The sequence below is a fragment of the Loxodonta africana genome, chromosome 9 (genome assembly GCF_030014295.1).
Source record: "Loxodonta africana isolate mLoxAfr1 chromosome 9, mLoxAfr1.hap2, whole genome shotgun sequence".
NCBI classification, from domain to species: Eukaryota; Metazoa; Chordata; class Mammalia; order Proboscidea; family Elephantidae; genus Loxodonta; species Loxodonta africana.
The window spans coordinates 60,136,691-60,153,926 of record NC_087350.1 but is presented as its reverse complement, the minus strand read 5'-3'; the positions used below and the strand labels follow the sequence as shown (position 1 = coordinate 60,153,926).

The window sequence follows — 17,236 nt, the reverse complement described above, 5'->3', positions numbered from 1 at the left end:
ATAACTGTCCCTAATCCTGCCTCATTAACATCAAAGAGTAACATACAGAAAAATCACAGCAGATGACAAAATGGTAGACAATCACACAATACTGAGAATCATGGCCCAGACAAACTGACACACATTTGGGGGGGATGCAATTCAATCTATGACAACTCTAGTAAGTATCTGTTTGTTTTTGTCCTTTTAAATCATTTAAAGTTGATCTAAGTTCCACTTAGCCTCTACTATGTGCCAGACCCTGTGCTAACCATTTTAAATGCATTATCATGACAGGAATGCTTCAAAACCCATTTTACAGACGAAGGAAGTGAGGCTTTTCCTTTTGACCTGTAGCACGCTCAGTTTTCATGGACAGCTGAATCTTTTTATTCCAAGGCCAAGACCTTTTGGGATATACAAAGCCATGGACATCTCCGGCTGACTTCTGAGGAGTCTCCCAGATGTTGTGATCACACAGCTGGGCAGGGCACCCTCACAGCTGACTTGTCCCTAGCACCTGTGCAAGCCCAGTGTGGGACTCCAGGAATCATGTCAGGAGTCCTCTCAGGCTCTTCCATTTCACTGCAGTTAATACGGTCCTGCTGTCCTTAGGATCTAGGTGGTAGGGATGAAGCTGAAAAGTGCCCTAAAGGAGAGGAGAGAGTGGACTGTGGAGCAGGGATCCCACATGTAGAATGCCTTTGAGGTGTCTGGGATGGTTTGCTGGGACTGGCTAGGATGGTCATGCAGGGTTCCGCTAAACCATTCTCTTCATTTGCTCTTCCTCACTTTTGAAGAATCTTTGAGTCACATTCTAATGCATCAATCATCATGCACTTATTGAGTACTTACTGAATTCAAAGCCCTAGGGTGGGAGGGTAGAGTATACAAAAAGGCAGGGGTCATGATCCCATTCTGAAAAAAGAAGAGTTTAAAAAGGGTTTGATGAGGGAATCATGCACTAGGTTAAAGTTTGGCTTAAATAACAGCAATATAATAACAGCCGATGTTTTTGTGCCAAAAGTCACATTAACTTACTTGATCTCCATTAACTTGATTGATCATGCATTAACTTAACTTGATCTGCAACAGAAACCCTATGAGATAGGTGGAGTTATCTCTGTTTTTCAAATACGGAAACTGAAGCAGACAGAGGTGACCCAGATATTGAGTGGGGACGTGAGTCAGGGCATCCAGTGCCAGAGCCTGTGCTGCTAACAACTGGGCTACACAGGGCTAAGGAGTCTCAAAAGGCTGGGAGGCTACGAGGTATTTCTTCTCTTTCACTACTTTTTATCCTTGCTACTTCCTTTTCCTCCTCTACCAATTCTAGGTGACTTGTCCCTCCTCTGGAATATCTAAATATGTCCATTGTATTCTACCTCAATCCTTCATCCCCCATAAGAGTCCTGTGTCTTCCACAAGGTCAAGGAGATAGGACATAGAGCTCAGCAGCTGGCTGGCACGCCTAGTAAGCTGGCCCCTCTCCCACTCCCAAAGAATGTGTATACACTGTGAAAGAGGTCACCTGGGCACCTAATCCTCCTTCTGGTGTTTGGTTTAATTTGTGCAGGCTCTCTGCCTCAGTGGACTAACGTGGCGTTACCTGAACTGTGTCTCAAGAAATGTTAGTCCTGAACCTGCTCCTTGCTGAATAGTGTTGAGGAGGCTGTAGTGTGTAGACCTCTCTTCCTAAAAGGTTCATGACGCTCATTCACATATTAACGTCGCTGGGAAAGCTGCCACCAAGGAAATCAATGTAACAACTTCATTTATACTGGGTTTCTCAAACTTTTTAAATTAGGGAACCAAATACTGGCGTTATTTGAAACCACTTTGAGACACTATGAATCGTTATAACCTGAAACAATAAACATTGTGAGGCAGGAAGTTTTGACAGAACTGTTTTAATGCTGGAAATATTTTCATGTAAGGGGACTGGACGATGCTCAGAGATTAGGCAATTTATTGGTAATATCAAAGTATCTCTGTGGTTGTACCAATGTGGCCAGATTAGCATCATCAAAATCATCTGGACCCTTTCTCTCAGCTATTTACTGTGCTTCAAACTGGGAATGCAAAAATGGTTAAAATTCATTCCTTGACCTCAAGGAATATATACATTACTAGGTGGGATTGGGGTGGGGGTGCGCATCTACAATTAACTATAATGCAGTGCAATCTGCTGTCCCATAATAAAGGAGGAAATATTCTAGCAATGTGAACACAGCGATGAGGTGGAGGGATGACTCTCGTAAATGGGAGGAGGGCACATCCCGCAAGGCTGTTCAGAAGAAGTGACACTTCTGCAAGCTGGATGGATGAGGAGTAGTGTGCCAGGTACAAAGGGGGCTGTGTAAATCTTAGGGCATTTCAGGCAAAGGGACTGCACTGGCAAAGGCAAGAGATAGGAAAGTGTATGGCATTTTGAGGACATAGCAAATCAGGTCATGGCTGGAGACGAGATCATGGAGGATGGTGCCAAATCTTGAAGTGCTAATGCATGCCAAGTGGAAGAGTTTGGTTTTAAGGCAAGGCTAGGCATGGCTCAGTTTCTACAGAGGATGGATTAGGCACATGTGCAGTAGCGGTGGTGGGGGTGGAAGCTGAAACCAGTGAGACCACTTAGGAGGTGAGGGTCTAAGGCAGGGAGTGTCAGTGAAGAGGAGACGCATGGACATTTTGAGGATATTTTGAATATAGGCTGGTAAGCCTTGGGGTTTGTGCTGAATCTCTTCCATTTGCCCCTCCAGACCCACTCTCATTCCATCCTCACCCTACTTTGTTCAGTGGGAGGCTGACTCTGATAGACTGCCCAAACGGACTCTTCCCTGGCGTCGCATTGGATTCAGAAGGTCTGGAAGGAGGTTTGGGCATTTATTTCTTTGGCTCCTTTTCTGCAGGATCACCAGATTGACTGTGTGTCACAGCTCCTGTGAGGCAGCCCGCTCCCTAGTGTTCTCTCTCCAGGTTTGCGTAACCTCACCCTCACCTTGACTTACTGATACTAGATACCAGGTACTACATATCCCTGGTTGCTTTTCTCAAACTTTCCCCAAACTTTGTGACTATTTTTTTAAAACTGTCCCAGCTTGAGCATGCCATTGCTTTCCTGTTGGGATCCTGCTTGATTCTGGTTTCCTTCGTGAGTGGAAAAGGAGTTAAGTGTAATGCATAGATCTATTAATTATTCATTGAAAATATCCAAATCATCTTTCAGACTGGACTGTTGTGTGTGTGTGATGTGAGTGGTAAGTAGGTGGGGACTGGGACTTATCTGACAGAGTAAAATACACTACAGAAAACATACAGTCCTACCCAGCCCCCAAAAGAGGGTCTTGTTGTTGTAAGTTGCCGTCAAGTCAGTTCTGATTCATGGCAACCCCATGTGTGAAGAGTTGAAATGCTTCACAGGATTTTCAAGTGGCATAGTGGTTAAGGGCTATGGCTGCTAATCAAATGGTCGGCAGTTCGAATCCACCAGATGCTCCTTGGAAAACCCTATAGGGCAGCTCTACTCTGTCCTGTAGGGTCACTATGAGTTGGAATCGACTCGATGGCAGCAGGTTTGGTTTTGTTTTTTGGACCTTTCAGAAGGAGACCACCAGGCCTGTCTTCTGGAGCACCTCTGGGAAGGTTCAAATTGCCAACCTTTTGTCTAATAGTCAAGTGCTTAACTGCTTACACCACTCAGGGACTCCAAGTGCGTCTTAGAAGACAAAATATTTGCTCATCTTAGCTTAGCTTGGTGATTACTGCTCCTGAACTGCTGTTTGCATAATCTACATCATGGCCTGTCTAGATGAGAGCAGAGTGAGAAGTTCTAGGGGGCATTGTGAAACCATGGCAGGGAACACAGCAGGAGGCTATGATATACCTGTAGGCAGAGGGTAGATTCTATCAGTTTAGGATCGTCCATGTGATAGCAGAGGGAAGGAAATTACGACTTAGAAGGTTTCTTCCTGGTTGTGAGTTTGTAATTGTTTAAACTTGCCTTTGGAACTCTAGGATGCAGTTCAGAGTCCCTGTAATGTAGGTGGTTTGTTTACAGCTTAGAGTGTTCCATTTTTAATACAAGTGACAATGACAGTGCCAGACAGTATCCAGAAAGTACTGACATGGAGGCCTCAACTCTGCTACAACTCAGAAATCTATTTCAGTAAACCTACTGGCACCAAGATGAGATTTTCTAAATATACTCCCTGAGATAGCACATAGATGAGTGAAAACTTCTGGGTAGGACAGCTTCATTTCTAATTCGTCCACAACAACTCCATCCACATGACTATCTTTCCCCTACATCTCATCAACCAAAAATCTCTCTTCATTTTACAGGGGAACACAATCATCAAGCCAGATTGAAAGCTGGAAGGATCCCTACAAACAACCAAGTTCAAAGATGGTAAATACTGACCCTTGTGTCATGACTCCCCCATCTAATACTCAAGACATGCATCCTGAGCTGATTCTGATACTTTTCCCAGCTGAGTCTGTCTGTCGCGTTAGGAATCTTTCCAACGTAATACCCTAGGCAGCCCCTACTCATTTTTCTGTGTTGGCATATGAGATGTCTGCTATCTGCCATCCCTGATTTAGTCCAACCCCTAAGATGGATGAGTAAATTGAAGCCTGGGGAAGATTTTGAAGACATACATTGGAGTAGATGTTGAACCCATGACCTCCCCATTTCTTTTCATGAGTGTGTCTACACTTTGTGATCCAGCCTCCTTAATCATGTGTGATTGATCCAGAGCTGGGCTCCTAACCCATGCTGGGCCAGTAAGAGTCCTTCTCTAGAATTTTTCAAACTGCAACTCCAGGAAAAGAATCACTCACTTTTTGGTGTTATGAGCCAAATCAGGTTTGGGGACTCATGATTATTTCAACCACTACCGTAGCAGGAAAGGAAGTTGGTTTGCAGTAGGACACAATAAAGCCATCATAAAGTGATGCACAGATTAAAGACTGAATCCTAATATATAATTCCCATAACTCCCTTAATTTCTGTGGCTGACCTCTCACTCTTCCCATGGAATCCTTCCAATACAGTCATCATTAAGCTATTTTGAATAGGGTTTCAGTCCCCTGAAACCAAAAACTTCCTACACAGAGAGGGAAGGACTTCCATGCAGTGAGGAAGGCCTGGCAGCATGAGGTCTTGAGGTCAGAAGTCTTGTATTCAAATACCAGCTCTTCCCCTTACTGGCTATGCCGCTTAGTGCCTTAGGAGGTCAACTTCCTCATCTGTGAAATGGGGGATAAAAACACCCTTGATCTGGAAAGATGTTTGTAGGAAGCACCCATGAGAAGCTCCTGCCCAGTAAGCACCGTCCAAAATGCCACATTGGCTGTCTTCAGTGCAGTGTGCCTGCCAAAAAAAATCATACTTTCATGATTCTTTGTCTTCCTTTTTTTAAGCTAAAGATCTGCAGACCTGTTTCAACATCAGAAGTCCCATTTGAAAGTGTTTAACTTCTAACGCAGATATAACAAGTCATTTCTCAGTTTTACTGTATCTGCAAAGACTTCTATAATTCAACATCAAATATTTATTATTACATTTATTAAAGTTTTAATAATTTAGCATCTCCTGCATGTAAGATAGAAGCTTAGCTAACTGGTTTCCCTTTATCCAGCCTAGGTCACTTCAATATTTATATTCCAAAGTCTCCATTTGAGTTTCATTTAGCAGAGGCTGTGTCTTGGGCCATCTGCCTGAGTTGAGAGTTGGACTGTGCTACGACCTCCCCAGTGGCAAAGACTAACAGAAATCTGGTGCTGAACTGTGTTTGAAGAGATTTACCGAGCCTGGGCAGAAATTCATCCTAATAGACTTCACTTTTATTATGATCACTAAACTAAAATGGGGGGAAATATATATGTCTCCAGCTTCACTGGCTGAGTGACAGGCAGTGAGGCTGTGAGGTGGGTGGGTATAGAATAGATCCATAAGGTAGAGAAAGTGGAAGCCTTTATACCAAGGCTTGTCAGAGGGACCTCATTCTCCTATAAGAAGAGGGGTAGGTAGTGGTGAGGACAAGTTCCAATTGCTGAACTAAAACTCCATGAGCCCAGCCGTCAGTGCCAGGTGAATTACCTGTTTTCCCACTGTCTCCCCTTTTCCCATTTAATGTTTCATCTTCTTCTTGCACAAAGAACATACACACTCAATGGACTAAATGGTCAACAAAGACTAAGAATTTGATCTAAGACCTTGTAGTAGAAGAATCCTGATCCAAAGGGGTAAAAAAAAGGAACAGAATTTAAAATTCTCAGTAGAACCTAGACCTTCTGGAATCATTGAGGCTAGATGAACACCTGAAACTATTGCCCTGAGATAATATTTAAACCTTAAAACTCAAACGAAAACTTTTCCCAGAGGTCTGCTTTGAACTAAACAATACTTTAGCCTAATTATTACAATATGACTGCCTTGACAATTGTGCTCTCTCAAAGATTTACCTATGTGGGATCAAACTGACAACAGCATCTCAAAAGGTCAGATAAGAATCTTAGGGGGCAGTGACTTTACGTTAATGGTGGTGGGATAATTTGGAAAAAAATAGCAAGAATGGTTACACAACTTAAAGAATATAAACAATGTCACTGAATTGTACATGTAGAATTTGTTAAAATGGCATATCCTTTGCCGTGAATAATTTCACAAAAATAAAATTAAAACAAAAAAAAAAAGTACTTCGGCTTAAAAAAGAAAAAGTCCCATGAGCCTACCCTTCAATCTTACTGAGGACAACAGAAAATTCTCCTGCGTCAACAACTGCCAGCATGTACTGAACTGTCTCCAAATGGCTTGAGTTCAAATCCTTACTACGTGTATTACATTGAGAAAAAAATTAAACTCTGTGTGCTTCAATTTCCCCATCTGTAAATAATAGTAACTGTGTACCTAATATTTTTTATGTGTCACTAGGTTGCTGTGAAGAGTCATAAATGCATAGATGTAAAGTGCTCAGACAGAGTAAGTGTCCAACAGATGTTAGCTATTACTATTATTATGGAGAGTCCCTGGGTAGTGCAAATAGTTAACATGCTCAACTGCTAACCAAAAGGTTGGCAGTTCATGTCCAACCAGAGGTACCTCAGAAGAAAGGCCTGATGATTTTCTTCTAAAAACCCTATGGAGCACAGTCCTACTCTGACACACATGGAGTCACCATGAGTTGGAATCAACTCAGTGGCAACTAGAAGATTATTATTATATTTATGGGACTAAAAGTTTAAATATATTATCTCATTCAATCCTCAAAAATATCAAAAGAAACAGTAGCAATCATCATTCCAATTTACAGATAGGAAATTCAGGCTCAGGAAGTTTAAGTAACTTGCTCAAGGTCAGCTAGGAAGTGCAGAGCTGGAATTTGAAACTAGGCACTCTGCCTCCAGAGCCCTAAATATTAACCTTTGCCCAATACTCCTCCCCTCTGTGTTTTGAGCAGGTGATTAGGTTGCCAATTGAAGTTCTCTTGCCATTTGGGTGAGGAACGTTTGTGTGAGCAGTTGGTGAGAATGGGGAAAGAGATAAGACGCAGGATGGGTTTAAGATTCTATCTGATGAGGGCTTAAGTGGCTCACCTCTATATCAACATCCTCATTGAGAAGGGAAGGGAAGTGCACATCTAGGTTGCTCCACCAGGTACACACACACACACATACACACACACACGCATTAACAAAATCTGCAGAGGTTGTAGGTAAGGCAGAGGCAAGAGATCTGAGCCTTACTCATACCCAGTAGAATGAAAGCATCCTTGAGCATCAAAGAATACACGACCTTGTATCAATGGCCTTCCCCTCAGACTCTGCAGCCCTGTCCCTTCCCAACCCCAATGCCCTAATGTAACGTACCAACTACTGCTTTGGCCTAGCCTGACTCCTGTCTACTCTGCATGTCTTGCTGCCCTTCTCTCCCCTGCCTCTGCCATTGATGTCTAAAGTGATCAAGAGGAAAGATGCACATATCCCTTATCTCTACCACTTCTGCATCACTAAATACATCTTTTTTTTTTTAATATGAGCACTCTATATCATATGGTTACTTCCTCATTTGTACCACAATTGCTACTACTTTTAAAACCTGCCATTCATTAAACATCAGTTACATGTAACACGTTGCACTAGTTACTCTCTATGCACTGTGTGTTCCCTGTAGCAACCATAAGAAGCACTATCATCTCCGTCTTACAGGTTAGGGAACTGAGGCACCCAGGGATGAACTGACTTGACCCAGGTAGCTCAGGTAGAAAATTGTGGAGTCAGGATTTACATCTAGATGTATATGATTCCAAAATCTATGCTCTATTTTTCCTACCACTTCTTGCCCCATGGTCTTTATATTTCTAGAGCCTAGCACCGTGCCTTTCACACAGGGAAGTACCTTGTGTATGTTTGCTGAGAAGAGCTCCTTCACAATCAAGATTTCGCCTTAAGATGTATCACCTACATTTCCAGACTACATGGTATCTGACTAGGGACACTGCCTGGGCTCAAACTAGATTTAGATATTTGGACTACTTATACAGGAGCATCAGCTGGGGACCTTGGGGTGAGGAATACATTATCCTCAATTACCCTTGGAGTCTTTGCTGACTCCTCTAGTCCAGGTGATCCACAGTTGGGAAAAGAGAAAGAAGAGAGAAGAAAATATCATGCATGCTCTGTCTTTTATCCTCCTCTCACCGTATCCTATGCCATATGCCCATTGGCACAACACTCCAGACAAGCTGACTTGGAAGTCCCCTGATCAGGCATGCCACTTTGACACCTTGCACCTGGCCCATGGAGAGAACATCTGTGGGTTTTTCATATCCATTTGCTGCTTTTCTTGCTCTTCCTTCAGGGAACAAACCTCTCTGTAATCTCAATCCACATGCTTAAGGTCCCCTTCACCTTTGTTGGTTTTAAGGCTGGGTTGGTGACCCTGGACATTTTATTCCTCTAGGTATTTATTTGTGTCATTGGCAGATGTCCCAAAATAGGCCAAACAGAGGCATCATGGCTTAGAGATGAGAAGCATGGACTCATGAGCCAAACCCTTAATATAAATCACATCGACAAAGACCTTTCCAGATAAGGTAACATTTAGAGGTTCCAGGGATTAGGACCTGATATTTTCAGGAGCTATTATCAGCCTATCACAGGTGGAATCTTAGAATTTGCATTTCTAGCAAGGATTGCAGGTGCTGCTGATGCTATAGGTTCAGGGACAACATTCCTACTCATACACCAACGCTCGGCTCAGAGGTCCTCTCCTCTGTGAGGCCTTCACTTGAGCCTCCTCCACCTTTGTGTCCTTTCTCTGCCTTCAACTTTCCCTCACTCCTTCCCAACTGCCATAAAGTATGACATCTTTTCGTTTGCAATTTTTTCTCATTTAATAGACCGAGATCCTTGTCTTACCATTTTTATTGCTCTAATATATAGCCTGGCATGTAGTAGAGGTTCAATAAATTTTCAATGCTTGGAATTGAAGAGACAAAAAGAACAAGAAGACATTCTTAATTCTTTTCAGAAGTAACTCAATGTGGAAACTGTCACCAAGTGAACAGTGCTACCTGCATTCTGATATCCCCACTATTCTTCTCACATCCTGCAGGAATTATCAGTATTTCGCCATTTCATTTTCATTGATTTGAGATTATAGAAAAATCGCTGAGGGACTCCAAAATCTGGGCTTTGTGCATGATTATTATTCCAACTACAACAGCTACCCCTGCATCACTCTTATAAGAAGAATCGGCTCTAGATGAAAACGTGAAGAAGGCCCAGCATGGAGCAGTAAGTGTTGCTTGCCGTGCTTCTCTCTCCAGGAGTAGCTTTTATTTTATCTCTGACATCAGTCTATTGTTCTATGTTCCTTGCTACACCATGAGCTTCCTGAAAGTAGAGGTGGGTCTTATTTATCTCTGTCTTCCCACAGTGCCTGGCACAGTGCCTGGCACACAGGAGGAATCCAGCAAAGGCTGACAGAATTAAAAGGAATCTGTATCTCTACCTTTGTAGCTGACATCATTAGTGTCTCGCATGCTAAAAATCTCATTCCTGGAAGCTTCCTACTGAGACAGGCTGGAAAATAGGAGCTGTTCAGGGGAGAGTTCTCTTCTTTTACCCTCCAACTCCTCGGTCTTGAAAGCCTTCCCTCCTGCCTTAGATTCCACACAGCCAATCCCACCCACAATTCAAGGTTAATTGCCAATGTTCTCTTGCCTGAAAATATTTTCCTAATTCCCTTGGTTAGGAATTCTCTCTCTTCCTTTTACAACCCCCCAGGACACTCTATGTGTAACTCACATGTAACTCTTCATGCAGTCTTCAAATTTTTCCATGTACATAACCTACCACACTTTACTAGACATTACATACTTCAATATTAAAGTCTCCCCAAAATTCCACTACAAAGGAATTCATGTGAGCCCTTATCTAAGATTTTATGACGCATCAGAGATTGAATGTAGCTTTTCAGCAAAAGAAAGAGAAAAAAATTAAAAAGAGAAACAAAAACCACTATGCTACAGTAATGAGAATAATACTTAATGCTTCTAGAGAGTTCACCATGTGCCAAAAGCAGTGCTTTACGTGTATTATGTCATTTGATCTTCACCACTCCCTTATATGACATAGTTTTCTGTTCCCATTATCCACTAAGGAGAAATAGAGCTACAGCAAAATAATACAACTTTCCCAAGCTCATGCAATAAGCAAGTGGTGGAGCTGAGACTTGAACTCAGGCAGTTCAGTTTGGTCCCATAGCTTATGACTTAAAAAAAAAAAAAAAAAAGAACGTGTTTAACCAAAATATAGCATACATAGAGAAAAGAGCAAAAATCATATCTGTACAACTTGGTGAATTTTCAGATTTCAAAACACCTGTATAGCCACCACTCAGATCAAGAAATCAAACATAACCAACATCACATAAGCCCCTTTATGCTTCCCCCCAGTCACTGCCCCATCTCTTACCCACTTTCCTGTATTCTAACATCTTAGATTCATTTTTGATCTTTATATAAATATATATAATCTTTTGTGTCTGGCTTTCATAATTCAACATTATGTTTGTGAACTCCATGCAGGGTGTTGTGTGTAGCTGCTGTGTTCCTTCATATTTACCATTAATTGTACTCCATTGTGTGATTATTCTACAACTTACTTACCTGCTTTTTTTGATAATGGACATTTGTCTTTTTCCAAACTTTTTGGCACTACAATAAGTTGCTACTCTTAGTATTTTTGTATGCATTATTTGTGGTACATATATACACATTTCTTTAGGTATATTTCTAGGTGTGGAATTGATAGGCTATGGGATATATGTATGTTCAACTTTAGTCGATACTGCCCAACAGGTATACATAATGTAATACCAATTTACATTCCCACATTCAGGGTATGAGAGTTCCAGTTGCTCCATATCCTTGCCAACATTTGTTATCATCAGTTGTTTTTAATTTAGCCATCCTGGTGAGTCAGAGTTTGTATGTTTGATTGCTAAATGTTCCCTGTCCTAGTGTGAGGTTGCATAATTTTCTAAAACTTTATCACAGAGTAAACACACACACACACACACACACACACACACAATCAATTGGCAAAACACAAATCTTCCTTTCCAATTCTGCTGGAATGCTTACTTTTTTCTTCCCTCTGACTTTGCTGTTCTACACAGTCTATCCTCTAATCTCTCTGTTGCGATTCCATGTCAGTGCTATTGGCTATCTATAATTATGATCTATTATTTACTAATTTGTAACATACCATCTAACTGGAACTTATTAATTCTTTAAATGCCTATGATACGCTTGCCTAGATGACACCATGTCAAACAAGGTTTATTAGTGCAGCCTGGAAAACTCAATCTACACAGTGCAGATTCTTTTGAATGGTGATGATTGTAATCTTTTTTATTCATCCTTGCAGTAAGACCAACAGGCTTGTGTGAGATAAGACAAAGGTCAAATTTAAAAGGCTGTCTGTGGTGATTCCACGGCCAAACTAAGGCATGTAGGCACCTCGAGCAGGATAGTAATTTAGTGCCTTCATCAAACTAACATTTTTCAAATATTTGTGCAACATTTATTTAAAAGAGTATCTTAGTGGTTTGTAGAGAAAGGGTTGAAAAGGAGGACCAATAGCTGTAGAAAGTCATCACCTTTCCCATCCTGGGTAACTCTGCTGTGATCCCAACTTGGCAAAAGCATGCTCTCCAGGTAACCAGGCAGAGCATTGTTAAAAGGGGTTCAAGGAATATCTTATTGTTAGTGTAGTATGCCCTCTGAGAATCTTACCTTTCCAACTTACTACAGCATTCCTTCCAACCACATAAAATATTCTCCCAGCAATACATTCTTGCACTTATATTTTCTCAACTTTTTTTTTTTTTTTGCAAAGGTGTTTTACGGTCCACTATAAATCAGTATTCTTGACACCTCCTTGGCTAGCTTGATATTTAATGTAACATAGGTTGGAGCAGAGTATGGTGACTTCAGTCATCTTAGGAATAACAGTTGCTCTCAGCAGGAACATGACATTGACAATGCCAGGGAACTACACAGTTAAAAGTTGAAAGATAATTTGGCATTTCCTAGTACACAAACATCCCTACTCTGTTTGCCCCATCATCACCAGTTTCTACTTGAAACTGATGATGAAATTGAACTAAATTTCATCTCAAATAGGTGTATGGTACCACTGAGAGTGCATTTTGTACCAGTGTTTACATAGCTTCTATGATTTAGTCATCACAACACTCTTCGGAGGTGTTGCAATAAAATGGTTAAGAACATTGGCTCTGGAGCTGGATAGGTCAGGGGTTAAAGCTTGATGTCATCACTTACTAGTAAAGGCATCACCTTTATGCTTCAGATTATTATTATTTGATCTGTAAAATGGACATAATAACAGCATCACCTCTTGGGGTTGATATAAGGATATAATGAGATATTAGTAAAGTTATTGGCACATAGGAAATGATTAAAGAATATGAATTATTATATTCTGTAATATAGATTCTGCTATTATCCCCACTTTGTAGACAAAGGTATGGAAACTTAGAGAGTTGAACTTGGCCAAGATCACATAACTCATACATGATAGAGAAGGGGTTCAAATCCATACCTGTCCAACTCTAGAGTGTTACCATCGGCTCTACTGACAGGTAGGTGTATCTTCTGTGCCTTCACTCGAATCACTAATGTAATGTCAACTGTATAGAATTCTGAAGAAAGCTAGTACAGACCTTCTTGCAGGTGATTTCAGACAAATTCACTGGGTTTCTTTGAGAATGGTCCTTTAACCAGATGGTCCTTGCTCCATCTTTAAGATATATAATGTAGAGAGACCTTAGTGAATGCTTTACCAAGGTCTCATCTAATTCAATTCTATTAAAAAATGGAAATAATGGTAATAATGGTAATCTGCCATGAGTTACTTTTAATTAATTCCTAGTAATTACTGCTTCATTTCCTAAATATCTACTATCCAGTAGCCATCAAGTCGCTTCTGACTTATGGTGACCTCATATGTGTCAGAGTATAACTGCTCCACAGAGTTTTCAATGGCTGATTTTTGGAAGCAGACTGCCAGCCATTTCTTCCAAGGTACCTCTGGGGTAGACTCAAACCTCCAACCTTTCGGCTAGCAGACAAGGGTGTTAATTGTTCGCACCACCCAGAGACTCCTCATTTCTTAAATGTTATCCTTTTAATAATCTATTCTTTTTGAAACTAACCATTTTGGGGAGATGTTAATAGCTTGAAAAAGAATGTTAGGTTTATCCCTTCAAGTGAAAGTTTAAAAGGTGAGAATAAGTCAATTATATAACAGGAGAGTTGGGTTCTAGGAGCCTTCTATCAAGATGCTATACACATATTGATAACGTCTTGATTCAGAATGACCCAAAGGCACCTATGGAGTGGTAACATAGCAGTCACTTGGGAGTCGGGAGAGCCATTTTTGGGGGGGGGGAGGGGAGCCAGTTATTTTATTTTTCTATTTTTTTTTTATTGTACTTTAGATGAAGGTTTATGGAACAAAGTAGTTTCTCATTAAACAGTTAGTATACATACTGTTTTATAACATTGGTTAACAACCCCATGACATGTCAACACTCTCCCTTCTCGACCTTGGGTTCCATATTACCAACTTTCCTGTCCCCTTCTGCCTTCTCGTCCTTGCCCCTGGGCTGGTGTGTCCCTTTAGTCTCCTTTTGTTTTATGGGCCTGTCTAATCTTTGGCTGAATGCTGAACCTCAGGAGTGACTTCATTACTGAGTTAAAGGGTGTCTGGGGGCCATACTCTTGGGGTTTCTCTAGTCTCTGTCTGGCCAGTAAGTCTGGTCTTTTTCTGTGAGTTAGAATTTTGTCCTACATTTTTCTCCAGCTCTGTCTGGGACCCTCTATTGTGATCGCTGTCAGAGCAGTCAGTGGTGGTAGCCGGGCACCATCTAGTTGTACTGGACTGTCTGGTGGAGGCCGTGGTAGATGTGGTTCATTAGTCCTTTGGAGTAATCTTTTCCTTGTATCTTTAGTTTTCTTCATTCTCCCTTGTTCCCAAAGGGGTGAGAACAGTGGAGTATCTTAGATGGCTGCTCATAGGCTTTTAAGACCCCAGATGGCACTCACCAAAGTAGAGTGCAGAACATTTCTTTATAAACTACGTTATGCCAGTTGAGCTACATGTTCCTGGAGATCATGGTCCCCACAGCCTTCAGCACAGTAATGAGGTCCCTCTAGGAGTTTGGATGTGTCTATGGAGCTTCCACGACCTTGCCTTGTACAAGTTGTGCTGGCTTCCTCAATATTGTGTACTGCCTTACCCTTCGCCAAAGTTAGCACTTATCTATTGTCTATTTAGTGTTTTTCCATCCCCACCCCTCCCCTCCCTGGTAATCATCAAAGATTATTTCTTTTCGTATGTAAACCTTTTCATGAGTTTTTACAGTAATGGTCTCATACAATATTTGTCCTTTGGTGATTGACTTATTTCACTCAGCATAATGCCCTCCATATTCACCCATGTTATGACATGCTTTGCAGATTTATGACTGTTCTTTATCGTTGTGTAATACTCCAGTGTGTGTATGTACCATAGTTTGTTTATCCATTCATCTGTTGATGGGTATCTAGGTTGTTTCCATTTTTTGCTATTGTGAACAGTGCTGCAATGAACATGGGTGTGCATATGTCTATTCATGTGATGACTCTTATCTCTCTAGGATACATTCCCAGGAGTGTGATTGCTGGATCATACGGTATTTCTATTTCTGGCTTTCTAAGGAAGCACCGTATCATTTTCCAAAGTGGTTGCATCATTTTGCATTCAGAAGGGCCATTATTTTATTTAGTTCTAGTAAAGGAGTCAATAAGCTGTGTGTAAGCCACTTCCAAAAGTAAAACCAGAGTCCATATTTGGTGACATCTAAATTTCTGCTTTTTTTTTTTTTAATTAAATTTGGAAAGAGAAAAAAAAAAAAAAAAAAAAAAACAACGCTAGAAAGCTCCAGGTCAGTATTAGGATCAGGTCTAAGAACACTGATTTAATTAAATCAATAAACATTTAGTAGATGTCCAATATACTGGGAACTGGGGATTAAAAAGCTAAATAACTTATTTTTCTCGACCTTGAGAGGTTCACTACATAATGGGACAGAATGATATGTTCTCTTCTTTTTAATTACAACACAGTAGAGTAAGTCTATAATGAAGTTAACTACAAGGTCCAAGGCATTTAAGGAAGAATGCAGTCTCCATCCTTCCATGAGTAAAAAACAAAGAATTTGACTTGGACACTGAGAACTCATGTATTTAGCCAAAAGTCAGTCCTCAGCATCAGAATCACAATAGAAAGCATAACGTTCTCCAATCGTTTGTCTTTATGACTCTCCGATATACCATTAAATAATGGTCCTTTATAAGATAAGATTATTAATGACCCCATGATGAACTAGATGATATGTAAGCTTCTCTCAGGGAGAGCAACAATACTGGAATACAAGGCATTGAGGTACCCCAATGGAGAAAACTTTGAGGAGCTGAGTTTATTTGACAGTGTCCTTTACATCATCAACTAGGCAGGTGTCAACTTCAACAATATGGAGAGCACTCCTTCACACATGATTTGCATTCCTGAAACAGAGTGGCTTCCAGTGTTCATGGAAGTCCTCAGTGCAGGGTACTGGAGATGATCTCCCTACCTGACATCCGCAGGGTCTTCTGTGACGAGCACATCAGTCTTACAGCTGGCCAGCGGGTTGATAGACAGCTCCACAGGTGGAACCACAAAGCTTTTGCTGACAGGAAGCCAGAGTCCTTGGCCCAAGCTGAAAGTAGACCTGTAATGTAAGAGTTTCCATTGGGGGACTCCCTGGGAAGAAAGAAAACAAGAAAGAGGGGCCCCTCCTCCCATCCATTCCAGGACTTTCTCTCATCTCCCCACCCAGTTGAGCCCCCTACATTCTTCAAGGCACGATTTTGGCTAACTCTGCACAGACTTGGACCAGTATTTCTTAAATTCATTAATCATTTAGCCAACACATTGTTTTTCTTTTCCTAAGTGCAAGTCTTTGCTCTCTCATAAACAGTGGACCCTGTGAGGACAGGGGCTATTTCAACTGTCTTCCCAGGAGTCCTCATATCCATTAGGAGTTTCATAAGTGACTGCTAAGTCAGAAAGGGCAGTCTAGCACAAAGGTTAAGAGCATGGAGTCTGAGTCAATTTCAACTAAAATCTGAATCTCAGCTTTGTCACTTAATTTGTTGTATGCCTTTATCTGTTTAAGTATTGGGCTTTCACAAAGATTTCACAGAGGTGGTGGGAAGAGGTACTATGGATACAAAACAGTTTTAAACAATGGACTACATAATCAGTAGTGTCTCCCCTGGTTCAAGTATCTGAGTCAATAAGCTTAGACGCCAGACAAATGGGAATAGGATTTCCAGAGCAACCAGGGCCATAATGGTTTGTCAGTGTCACTGAGCATTCCCCTTTACTCAGTACAGCCTGGAGGCTCACAGGTGTAACGGACTGAAGATGCATCATCACACCTCCCTATTAGACTCTTCATTTCCCAGCACCATGCCTCATCATGGTGGTCAACTCACCTGAGAATCTTCTCAGGGGCTTGCTCCCCTGTCACGAGATCGTAGCCCCTCTCAAGTGTTGTGTAAGGCCAAGGTCTGCAGGGAGAACAGGAGGAAAAGGAAAGGGGAGAGGAGATGCCATTAGTCAGAAGCTGGTGGGA

The 17,236-nt window shown here is 41.3% G+C and overlaps 1 protein-coding gene across 3 annotated transcripts in view; it reads right to left on the bottom strand.

The window, feature by feature from the left end:
- Nucleotides 1-17,236, bottom strand: part of ASTN2 (astrotactin 2) — a 1,052,667-nt gene that overhangs the window by 562,912 nt on the left and 472,519 nt on the right. For 2 of the 3 annotated variants that reach the window (XM_064291547.1, XM_064291551.1), the window contains 2 exons: nt 17,097-17,171; nt 16,190-16,327 (listed from right to left, as the gene is read on the bottom strand). In XM_064291547.1, the coding sequence (XP_064147617.1) occupies nt 16,190-16,327; nt 17,097-17,171 (213 nt within the window). The remainder of the gene's footprint in view (nt 1-16,189; nt 16,328-17,096; nt 17,172-17,236) is intronic. The other variant, XM_064291548.1, reaches the window with a different exon arrangement.